The sequence below is a fragment of the Haematobia irritans genome, chromosome 3 (assembly GCF_050003625.1).
Source record: "Haematobia irritans isolate KBUSLIRL chromosome 3, ASM5000362v1, whole genome shotgun sequence".
Classification (NCBI taxonomy): domain Eukaryota; kingdom Metazoa; phylum Arthropoda; class Insecta; order Diptera; family Muscidae; genus Haematobia; species Haematobia irritans.
This window is the reverse complement of record NC_134399.1, coordinates 199,432,146-199,445,010: the sequence shown is the minus strand read 5'-3', so window position 1 is coordinate 199,445,010 and position 12,865 is coordinate 199,432,146. Positions and strand designations below refer to the sequence as shown.

Here is a 12,865-nt window from a genome sequence, read left to right as displayed (position 1 = left end):
TCATATAATATTAAGTGTTTACCAATTTTCAGATACAAGATTATTTGGTACTGAAAAATTTTCCGATCCCGCTCAATAATTTGGTATAGGGTCGAGACACAGTCTAATATTTTGTGATTTATATTTCACGACCCTTAGTTGCGAACGCTTTTGCCTTTATTACACTCAAATACGACCTTTATTACACGAACGAAATATTAGACAAAAGGACTTCACTTTGTTATAACATAAGGTGTTTTATTGATGAGCAAATATAGTGGAAACTCTCAGAAGTGACCACCCATGGTTGACCAAATTTTGTCCACATTAAGGAGGGTTCCATTTATAACCGGTTCATTTATTCAGAGTGTCTAAATTTGAAAGTTTTCTCTGTATACCCGTATTTATGAAAAGCGATGTAAATATAGTCTTTAATATTTTGTTTTTGCTTTTGAAGAAAATTTTTAGCGTCAAATGAAAAGTTTGCTGGCCCAAAATTTCGTTCCTCAGAAAAGGAAATTCTTTCAGTGTATGTATGGTAGAATTCAATTCTATATTAAAAAATGTTTTTTTTACAAAAATCGTAACAAGTCTTTTGCAACAGAATTTTATTAGCCGGTATAGTTACCCATAAGACGTGGCCACCACATACCTCATAAGTACTGAAGGTAACTAAACATTTGCCATTGCGAGCGGGTTTCATTGTAGCGTGCACTGTTTTTTCTGCCTCTGTTGCTGTTGTTGAGGAGGCCGTTGTTGCCTCATTGTCAAAATAGTTTTGCATAGTTTTGATGTTGTTGCTGTTGTATCTTTTGTTGTTACCAATTTAAGTTACAATGCTCGTTACAATTTGAAATCACTTTAGTGTAGCGTGAGCGAAGTTGCGAAGAGTAGCCAAGGGGGGAAACGGCGGGAAACGGAAACGTCAACAACGGACGCACGACACTTACAACGAACGAGTTAACTCCTAACACTTCAACGTTTCGAATTGAAATAAATAATTATTAATTATATCTATTGTTTTTGTTTAGTTGATGGATGGATGGTTGATTGTTTCGTTGTTTTAACTTTGCTGATTTGTTTTTTGCTGTTATTGTTGTTGTATTTTGCTTGCTTTTGCTTCTGCAAGCTTATCATGCTTTGGTTATTGGGTTATTACATTTTTTTTTTTTGGCCCAACGTTAGAGACAACTCGATATTCTCGATATTGGCCAGATAAGATAAAAAGAACTGGAAGATGTCACCCGGCCAGACTAAACAACAGCGAATACGAATTCAGTGAATCATATCAATGCATATATCGGTGAAAAAAATGTTTGGAGAACGGATATGACAAACTTTGTTCTTTTGTTACAGATTCTTTTGAATTTCAAACATTTATAACCCATAAAAATTATTTGTTACAAAATCTTACTATTTTTTGGTATATATGTAAAATGAAATTATTTCTGTTGGTCTGACTAAAGTGGTTTGTTTTCTTTAAGTAAAGTTTCTTTACATCGGCTTGAGTGTGTCCAACAATATAAATAGAAGCCACTTGATTGTATGCGTTGATTTGATGTATAAAGCGATAATTGTGTGTTGAGTTAAACAATATGGTCCGCGGTTTGATTCTCCGTCTGGAGGAAAGATACAATTTTAAAAAAATATAAAATCGAATAATTTCTTCTACATTATTTGTATTACAAAAAAGGTACTGAGAACTAAATAAACCACGTAAAATAAAGAAATATATGATGAAAGATGGAAATAGCCAGAAAATTAAAAAAAAAAAAAAACAAGTATATACGGCCGTAAGTTCGGCCAGGCCGAAGCTTATGTACCCTCCACCATGGATTGCGTAGAAACTTCTACTGAAGCCGATGGCAAGGTATCTTAAAACTTCCTAACACCGTAATATATACCACATAGTCCATACGTGGTATATATTAAACTAAAAAAGGCCGATTAAATACGTATATAATTAAGTTTAAAGTTTCTATAGAAATAAAATTTTGACAAAATAAAATTTTGACAACATTTTCTATAGAAGTAAAATTTTGACAAAATTTTCTACAGATATAAAATTTGGAAAAAATTTTCTATAGAAATAAAATTTCGACAGAATTTTCTATAGAAATAAAATTGTGTCAAAATTTTCTATAGAAATAAAATTTTGACAATGTTTTCTATAAAAATAAAATTTTGACAAAATTTTCTATAGAAATAACATTTTGACAATGTTTTCTATAAAAATAAAATTTTAGTAGATTAATTTTGGCTCGAGTGGCAACCATGATTATAAACCGATATGGACCAATTTTTGTGTGATTGGGGATCGGCTATATATAACTATAGACCGATATGGACCAATTTTGGCATGGTTATTAGCGGCCTTATACTAACACCACGTTGCAAATTTCAACCGGATCGGATGAATTTTGCTCCTCCAAGAGGCTCCGGAGATCAAATCTGGGGAACGGTTTATATGGGGGGTATATATAATTATGGACCGATATGGACCAATTCTTATATTAACACTACGTACCAAATTTCAACGGGATCGAATGAATTTTGCTCCTCTATGAAGCTCCGGAGTTCAAATCTGGGGATCGCCTTATATGGGGGCTATATATAATTATGGGTCGATGTGGACCAATTTTTGCATGGTCATTAGAGAACATATACCAACACCATGTACCAAATTTCAGCCGGATCGGATGAAATTTGCATCTCTTAGAGGCTCCGCACGCCAAATCGGGGGATCGGTTTATATGGGGGCTATAGATAATTATGGACCGATGTGGACCAATTTTTGCATGGTTGTTAGAGACCATATACTAACACCATGTACCAAATTTCAGCCGGATCGGATGAAATTTGCTTCTTTTAGAGCAATCGCAAGCCAAATTTGGGGGTCCGTTTATATGGGGGCTATACGTAAAAGTGGACTGATATGGACCAATCTTTACGTGGTTGTTAGAGACCATATACTAACATCATGTACCAAATTTCAGCCGGATCGGATGAAATTTGCTTCTTTTAGAGGAATCGCAAGCCAAATTTGGGGGTCCGTTTATATGGGGGCTATACGTAAAAGTAAACCGATATGGCCCATTTGCAATACCATCCGACCTACATCAATAACAACTACTTGTGCCAAGTTTGAAGTCAATAGCTTGTTTCGTTCGGAAGTTAGCGTGATTTCAACAGACGGACGGACGGAAGGACATGCTCAGATCGACTCACAATTTCACCACGAAATATATATATATATATATATATATATATATATATATATATATATATATATATATATATATATATATATATATATATATATATATATATATATATATATATATATATATATATATATATATATATATATATATATACATATATATATATATATATATATATATATATATATATATATATATATATATATATATATATATATATACTTTATGCGGTCTTAGAGCAATATTTCGATGTGTTACAAACGGAATGACAAAGTTAATATACCCCCATCCTTGGTGGAGGGTATGAAAAAATTTTTTGAGTTAGTCCTATAAAATGAAATTCCCACACGCACAGAAAAACCATGTTTAGACATGGTTGCCACATTCATTTAATGCTTATCTAGATCATGTAATTGCCGCGAAAACCATGTATTTTGTCTTTGTAAAAATAGTTTTCGAGCGGAGAAAAATGTATGGTGGCAATAAGCATTTGGATGGTTCTCAAATACCGCAAACATGTTCTATCATTTAAATGATAGAATTTGAGACCATTAAATTGTCGGGAAAATCATGTACCTGACCATTCATTTTTATACCCTGCTCCACACTGTAGTTTTACCCCAATTTGGTTGAAATTTTGCACAGGGAGTAGAATTAGCATTATAGCTATGCGTGCCAAATTTGGTTGAAATCGGTTCAGATTTAGATTTAGCTCCCATATATAGCTTTCGCCCGATTTACACTCATATGACCACAGAGGCCAATTTTTTGCTCCGATTTAGTAGAAATTTTGCACAGGGAGTAGAATTAGCATTGTAGCTATGCGTGCCAAATTTGGTTGACATCGGTTCAGATTTAGATATAGCTCCCATATATATGTTTTTCTGATTTGGACAAAAATGGTCAAAATACCAACATTTTCCTTGTAAAATCGCCACTGCTTAGTCGAAAAGTTGTAAAAATTACTCTAATTTTCCTAAATTTCTAATACATATATATCGAGCGATAAATCATAAATAAACTTTGGCGAAGTTTCGTTAAATTGCTTCAGATTTAAATGTTTTCCATATTTTTTTTTTTACTAACATTGTGTTACACCCTAGTGTACACAGAAAAAAATTTTGCGAAAATGTTTCCAGTTAAAATTTTAATTGAGTTTAAGAAAATATTTAATTAAAAGTTTAATCGGTTCAGCAAATTTTTTAATTGAAACAAAAATCAATCACACAAATTAATATTATCAATTAATTCTTTTAATTGGATCAATTAATTTTTAATTGACTTTCAATTAATTTTTTAATTGATACTATCATTTCTGTGATTGAAGACATTTCAATTAAAAAAATAATTGGATCAATTAATTTCGTGATTTAAATTTTGAGTCTGTAGATTTTGTAGAAGTCTATCAAATTCTGTCCAGATCGAGTATGTTAATATTTAAATGTATGTATTTGGGACAAACCTTTATATATAGCCCTCAACACATTTGATGGATGTGATATGGTATCAAAAATTTAGATCTACAAAGTGGTGCAGGGTATAATATAGTCGGCCCCGCCCGACTTTAGACTTTTCTTACTTGTTTTTACTAACATTGTGTTCCACCCTAGTGCATTAGCCGACTTAAATTTTGAGTCTATAGATTTTGTAGAAGTCTATCAAATTCTGTCCAGATCGAGTGATATTTAAATGTATGTATTTGGGACAAACCGTCTCCGAAGCGTGGAAAGCCTCAAGAGTCAGCTGGCAAAGTAATGGCCTCTGTTTTTTGAGATGCGCATGGAATAATTTTTATCGATTATCTTGAGAAGGGAAAAACCATCAACAGTGACTACTATATGGCGTTATTGGAGCGTTTGAAGGTCGAAATCGCGGCAAAGCGGCCCCATATGAAGAAGAAAAAAGTGTTGTTCCACCAAGACAACGCACCGTGCCACAAGTCATTGAGAACGATGGAAAAAAAATTCATGAATTGGGCTTTGAATTGCTTCCCCACCCACCGTATTCTCCAGATCTGGCCCCCAGCGACTTTTTCTTGTTCTCAGACCTCAAAAGGATGTTCGCAGGGAAACAATTTGGCTGCAATGAAGAGGTGATCGTCGAAACTGAGGCCTATTTTGAGGCAAAACCGAAGGAGTACTACCAAAATGGTATCAAACAATTGGAAGGTCGTTATAATCGTTGTATCGCTCTTGAACGGAACTATGTTGAATAATAAAAACTAATTTTGACAAAAAAATGTGTTATGTTCTCCGTCTCATGTTTGTTGACACAAGACTAAATCAGCATTCCACTTAGTTTGGGTTCTAAGTCATTCTTGCAAACGTTCTCTTCTTTCATTAGAGGAAATCTGTCTTCTCTCCAATCACTATTTTCAAGTTGGCCCATGCAGAGAGATTTATATCTCGTAGTGCTCCAGGTAGGTGCGATAGGTATCCTTATCGCAACCAAACGCTCTACTTACAGGAGCCTCGTGAGTGACGTCAATTTCGTGGCACGCATTCATCTTTAATTATATATCATTCGAATACTGAGATAAAATACTGGATAAAAATCGCATTGACCAGATGCTTAAGAAACCAAATGGCGGGGCTAATATTGTAAAGAATGTTCGCAGGGAAACAATTTGGCTGCAATGAAGAGGTGATCGCCGAAACTGAGGCCTATTTTGAGGCAAAACCGAAGGAGTACTACCAAAATGGTATCAAACAATTGGAAGGTCGTTATAATCGTTGTATCGCTCTTGAACGGAATATAATAAAAACTAATTTTGACAAAAAAATGTGTTTTTCTTTGTTAGACCGGGGACTTATCACCCAACCTGTTATGTTCTCCATCTCATGTTTGTTGACACAAGACTAAATCAGTATTCCACTTAGTTTGGGTTCTAAGTCATTCTTGCAAACGTTCTTTCTTTCATTAGAGGAAATCTGTCTTCTCTCCAATCACTATTTTCAAGTTGGCCCATGCAGAGAGATTTATATCTCGTAATGCTCCAAGGTATCCTTATCGCAACCAAACGCTCTACTTACATGAGCCTCGTGAGTGACGTCAATTTCGTGGCACGCATTCATCTTTAATTATATATCATTCGAATACTGAGATAAAATACTGGATAAAAATCGCATTGACCAGATGCTTAAGAAACCAAATGGCGGGGCTAATATTGTACATCTCTGAACATGAGCTGCAATCTAATTTGTGCAAAATTTCTGATGATCTACACGGTCGAAAAAGACTGTTTTTCATATGTTTGGGTGTAAAAATTATATGTTTTGAACTCAAAATGTTTAACCCAATGTTTTTGAGTGCAAGCATATAATGTTCATAAACTAGCATAACATGTTTGGGACATATATGTTAATATGTTAGAACATATTATGTTTGGGACATAAAATGTTTGTAAATATAGTATGTTTAGATGCAATCATATATTAATTTGGAAATAGCCTATAAACATATATGTGTTTAGAAAGAGAGACCTAGAGAGTATGCTGCAAGTAAAACAATGGAAGTAACCAATTGGCGCCTTAAAAATATATCCACACAAAGAAAATTTCATTAAAATTTTTTAATTCCAATGTATGCCCTAAGGTGAAACATAATATGTTTGAACAATACCAACAATATTTTGTTTGCACCAATCTTGAAAATATATATGCTTGAAGCAAAATGTGTTTGGGGTATATGTTACACAATATTCGATCGACGAATATTGTTAGATCATCTTGGAATTTCTCCTTGATCAAGAATATAAAGAAGTTAGGTTAGGTTAGGTTATAGCGGCAGCCCGATATTTCAGGCTTACTTAGACTATTCAGTCCATTGTGATATCATACTGGTGAGAGCTAATCGGGCAGCTCTATGTTTAGCTCAATGACAAGGGACCGAGTCCGAACAGTGTTCCACATTGCGGCGAAACCACTTAGTAAAGCTTTGAAACACACGGAAATGTCACCAGTATTACTGAGAGAGAATAATCCACCGCCGAAAAAAACTTTTTGGAGTTCGGTCGAAACTGGGTTGAACCCACGGGTATGCTAACCATTACACTTTATATAGCGCAATGAACAGCAAACTTTTTATACTCGTTCTTGACTAACATCAAAAGTCGATTTGATTCGATTTTATCACACAAAGACGATTTTCCTTACCTTATTTTCCTCAGCTACAGAGTCTCTGAAACCATTCTTAAACATTCGTTTGTGGGCCTGTTTGAACTCATTCATAAGAGCACTATGTTGGTCTCCAGCTCCTATGAGAGTATTTTGGGGTTTGGGGCTCTTTTGTTCACTTATTGTTGTCAGAACATCACTACGTTGTGATGGTTGAGAACTGGGTTGACGTTTCTAAAAAATACAAAGGAAATTGAAGGTCATTAACATATCTGAACTTCTTAACGCTGTTCCAAAAGTTTACTTACCGCTTTGCGTTTCTTTAACTCCTCCGTAATTGCATTTGAGAGACTACAACTATCCGTTGGCGGAGATCCAGGGATTTCCTTCATTTCATTATTTGTGGACTGTGTATTGGATGAAGGCAACTCATTTATTGCCACATAGTTACCCAATGAAGCATATCTCTGCATTGTGGAAGCTAAACCTCCCACTTTTACTGGTGCTTCTTTATGCGTATATGGATGGCTAGAGGAATTCTGATGCATTGTTGGTGATGATACAGAATTTTGTATGGCAATTGGTGGAGGTACAGGTGGTGTATTTTTGTGGATTTCACTATAAGGCTGGCTATTCTTTGTCAAGGTTGCAGCATTATAGTCATATGAAGAACTAATATCCGAATAATTACCCGAAGCATTTCTCAATGTGTCTGTACTGCTACCACTGTGTGGTGTATTGGCCACAAATGTGTTGTTAATGGAAGTTCCACTTTCCGAGAGTTTTATTATTGTTTTATTTATTTCCTTATGGGATTTCGTTATATTTGTCAATGTGGCATTGGATTTGGAATTATTATCTGTTGATCTGGTAGATCTTTCCGCATTTGATTTTGATCTGGATCTAGGCTCATTTTCATAGAGTGCTTGATTCCAAGAATTATGTTTAGCCACACTGGATGAATGATGGGGTGGGGATGGTGGTGTTGCTGCAATTGTGGACTCTTCTCGAACCGATGTTAAACGTTTCGATTTTACATCACCCCAACAAGGACTTTGATCACCTGTCACAGAACTGGCTGAACTATTATAACCACTAGATTCTCCCGGGAATAGATCACATCCAGCTCCCTTGTGTACAGTCATATCCAATTTATTGGAACTTTTCATTACTGCTACCGCTTCGCTGAATAGAACATCGGAGAAATCTATACTGTTGACTGTTAGAATTTGATCTCCTGGTCGTAGTCCTGCTTCGCGAGCCACACTTTTCTCTTTTGTAAATTGTACAAATATTCCAGGTTTCCATTCGGGACCTTTACATATACCCAAACCCAATTTGGTACGTGGTGCAACATTGAGAACAATATTCACAACCCGCTCATTGCGATTACGTAGGCCTGAGTTATCTGTACTGGTGGTGGATTGAAAAGAGCATTCTGATGGGGTACTACTAATGCTGGGAGCTTTGACGACACTCCATGAGAGGCCATCGGCATCGTTACTGGAGAGAGAAAGAGAGTGAAAAATAAGGAAAGACTTCTTAATAAGCATTTGCATATAAGAACAAAATTTGTGTAACAAATATTATGCTTGAGGACAAAAAGTCTCTTTTCAACTTGTATATCCCTAGTTCAATTTCGTCTGCCTTCGGTTGTTGTTTGCTGTAGGCCCTGGTTCAGTATCCTCTTTTCTCTCAATAACAAAATAACTTTAATGTGAAAAGACCAGGATAATCCAATGGTACTTTGCCACATAACTTGAAGCAAGAAGATCGAACAATAATTTGCTCTATATATCACATTCTCTTAAAGAACTACTGCCAGTGAGATCGGACTCTTATATTAGTTTTTATCACATTTGGAAATCCATTAGCCTTGTGCAATTAAATCTCAAGGAGTCTTTAGATGATTTGTGCGATGACTCCTCACCTTCGACGGCAAGTGTTAAAACTAGTTTCAAAGTAACGTACCTCCAAAAGGTCCGAAAGCGACTACCATGTACCATAAAGAGAACAAATTTATAATGATGACATTTCTGATAGTTAAAACGTGGTTTTCTGTTCTCCTTATGGGAAAACTTTTCACCTTATGGGGATCCTGACATAAGCGACTGCCACTCTAACCTAACCTTAACGAAGAAACCGAGGAAACAGTGGACTGCAGCAGGTTCTCAGCATCGCCTTGTCCCGATGGGTCCAGTTCATCGTCCAGCGACTGACACATCAGTGTACGTGTTGTTCCATCTATTTTTTGGGGTTGGAGGAGGTGCATCCCATGGAGCCTTCTCCTTTTGCTTTTGGAGCGAAGCGGGATATAGGAAAACTCCGGTCCATGGTACTTGTCAGTCTGCCGAAACCGTTCGGTTTCGATGAGGTGTAACCGGTGCTTGGAATGGGTGCATTTCCGGAGCTGGTGCGGCCTAAGATCGCTACGGGAGTATAGTGCCACTAACCCGGATGCTGTAGCAACGACAGCAGCAGTGGGTCATCCGACTCCTTGACCTCACCGACTTCTCCCGCCCAATATTCCTCGCCGTAGCATCGACACGGAATATTGTTGTACCAGGTCCGAAAAGTGCATCATTTTTGCAATTGCAACGGGCTCATTGTCAAGATTAGTGAGATTGTAGATTTTATGAATTGGAAGAGAATCAGGGTTGCGGCAATCCAAGAGACAAAGCTAAGTCTGGGGAACCGCATCGGAAGACATGCGCGAGGTTTTAAAAACCGACAGTTTATTAAGCATCCCGAGAGTGATAAAGCGAAAGGGAGAGCCATTTGTCGCATCCGTGATCTCTAGCCAGCGAAATGCCACAATTTACCCCAGCCGAAGTTACCAATGTCATCAACAGAGCAAAACCATCCACGGCGCTGGGCCCGACGGAATTTCTATGCTAATGCTAAAGCATCCGGGAATACTGGAAGTTGATTACTTGACCAGACTTCTCAATTTATCCTTGGAATCACTCATTATAACCCATGTGATTCCACTACTGAAGCCAAAGACTCCAGCAAGGGGGATTCGTATCGACTGATCTCTCTTCTCACATAAATACCATGTGATTCCACTACTGAAGCCAAAGACTCCAGCAAGGGGGATTCGTATCGACCGATCTCTCTTCTCTCATAAATACCGAAGATACTTTAGGTTGTACTCCTCCCCAGCCTTGTGGAGAATTTTCCAGTTGCCAAAAATTAACATAGATTCAGGAAAGTGCATAGCACAACAACGGTTTTGCATGCCATTTCAGCATACCTAAATAGGGGACTCAACCAGCCCAAGCCGTTTCACAGGACGGTCTACGTGGCGCTTGATCTATCGAAGGCATTCCACATGCTCAACGGTGCAATACTCATCGAGAACATTGAGAAGTCGAGCCTACCGACAGGAACCAAACGTTGGATTCTTAATTATCTGTGCGGGCGCCAGTCGTACGTGGAATTTAGAGATAAAAATCGAAACCCCGTATAGTAAAACAGGGAGTTCCCTAAGGTGGGATGCTATCTCCAACACTGTTCAATCTGTATCTATCATGTAATCCACTCCTTTCTGAGGGCGTTTAGATAATATCAAATTAAACATCTACCTTGCTGATCTTACCAGTTATTTCACTACTAGAAATTTGTGGTTTTCCGCCATCAATTCCTTAGCCACATTATATACTACAAGGACCGCAGGAGTATGCGGGCAGTTGAATATCAGAGTCGACGGCTAGATGTTTCGACTACAAACTATCCCAAGATTCTTGGGATAACATTCGACAGTCTTTTTAAGTCATCTGTCCATTCCGCTAATATTTGTGAAAAGCTCCGCGATAGAAACAAGGTCCTCAAGTCGCTTTCCTGGAGCACTTCGGGTGCGGACAATGATACCTTGTTGACTACATATACTGGGTCACCTTTATGTGGAGACCCAGTGCGCAAACACAATTAAATGATATCAAAGCAGTATCTACTGGGCTTCTATTGCAGTGGTCATCCAAATCTCCATCTTGTGGATAGGTAACCATCACTCAGGAATGTGAGGGTTGATCTTACCCTTCTAGAGCGCGAGACACAGCGTTACACAAGAGAATCTATGGACAAGTCAGCATACCAGACAGGTCTGAACAGGATGCATGGGGATACTGTAGCTTAAGTGGTGAGAAGCTACAAGGTTTATCCTGTTCTCGGAGCTCAATCACCGCCCATAGCACCGGAGGAAAGAGACCTCCAACGGCAGACCAGGATAGTTTTGGCGCAACTAAGATCAGGCGAATAAAGCCGCCTTAATTTCTACCTATCAGTGATTGAGAGCAATGTAGCTGACGTATGTCCCATCTGTAACCATGGGTCACATAACATTCGCTTGCCTAAGTAAATCTAAAATCTCGTTTAAATATCTTATAAACTATGGCGATATTTTGAAAACTGACAACTAGACAATATTCTAACAGGTTGGTTGATAAGTCCCCGGTCTGACACATAGATAACATCGCTAGTATTCAATTAGTTTGTGAGATAGAGCGTCTTTTGTGAAGCAACTTTTGTTATTGTGAAAAAATGGAAAAAAGGAATTTCGTGTTTTGATAAAATACTGTTTTCTGAAGGGAAAAATACGGTGGAAGCAAAAACTTGGCTTGATAATGAGTTTCCGGACTCTGCCCCAGGGAAATCAACAATAATTAATTGGTATGCAAAATTCAAGCTTGGTGAAATGAGCACGGAGGACGGTGAACGCAGTGGACGCCCGAAAGAGGTGGTTACCGACGAAAACATCAAAAAAATCCACAAAATGATTTTGAATGAAATGAAGTTGATCGAGATAGCAGAGGCCTTAAAGATATCAAAGGAATGTGTTGGTCATATCATTCATCAATATTTGGATATGCGGAAGCTCTGTGCAAAATGGGTACCGCGCGAGCTCACATTTGACCAAAAACAACAACGTGTTAATGATGCTGAGCGGTGTTTGCAGCTGTTAACTCGTAATACACCCAAGTTTTTTCGTCGATATGTGACAATGGATGAAACATGGCTCCATCACTACAATCCTGAGTCCAATCGACAGTCGGCTGAGTGGACAGCGACCGGTTAACCGTCTCCGAAGCGTGGAAAGACTCAAAAGTCCGCTGGCAAAGTAATGGCCTCTGTTTTGGGATGCGCATGGAATAATTTTTATCGATTATCTTGAGAAGGGAAAAGCCATCAACAGTGACTATTATATGGCGTTATTGGAGCGTTTGAAGGTCGAAATCGCGGCAAAACGGCCCCATATGAAGAAGAAAAAAGTGTATTTCCACCAAGACAACACACCGTGCCACAAGTTATTGAGAACGATGGCAAACATTTATGAATTGGGCTTCGTAGTACTTCCCCACCCACCGTATTCTCCAGATCTGGTCCCAGCGACTTTTTCTTGTTCCCAGACCTCAAAAGGATGCTCGCAGGGGAAAAAATGGCTGCACTGAAGCGGTGATCGCCGAAACTGAGGCCTATTTTGGGGCAAAACCGAAGGAGTACTACCAAAATGGTATCAAAAAATTGGAAGGTCGTTATAATCGTTGT

The 12,865-nt window shown here is 37.8% G+C and overlaps 1 protein-coding gene across 3 annotated transcripts in view; it reads right to left on the bottom strand.

Moving 5' to 3' along the window:
• LOC142231540 (uncharacterized) overlaps positions 1 to 12,865 on the bottom strand; it is a 134,045-nt gene that overhangs the window by 6,700 nt on the left and 114,480 nt on the right. For all 3 annotated transcript variants that reach the window (XM_075302167.1, XM_075302168.1, XM_075302169.1), the window contains 2 exons: positions 7,627 to 8,821; positions 7,358 to 7,552 (listed from right to left, as the gene is read on the bottom strand). In XM_075302167.1, coding sequence (XP_075158282.1) covers positions 7,358 to 7,552; positions 7,627 to 8,821 — 1,390 coding nt within the window. The remainder of the gene's footprint in view (positions 1 to 7,357; positions 7,553 to 7,626; positions 8,822 to 12,865) is intronic.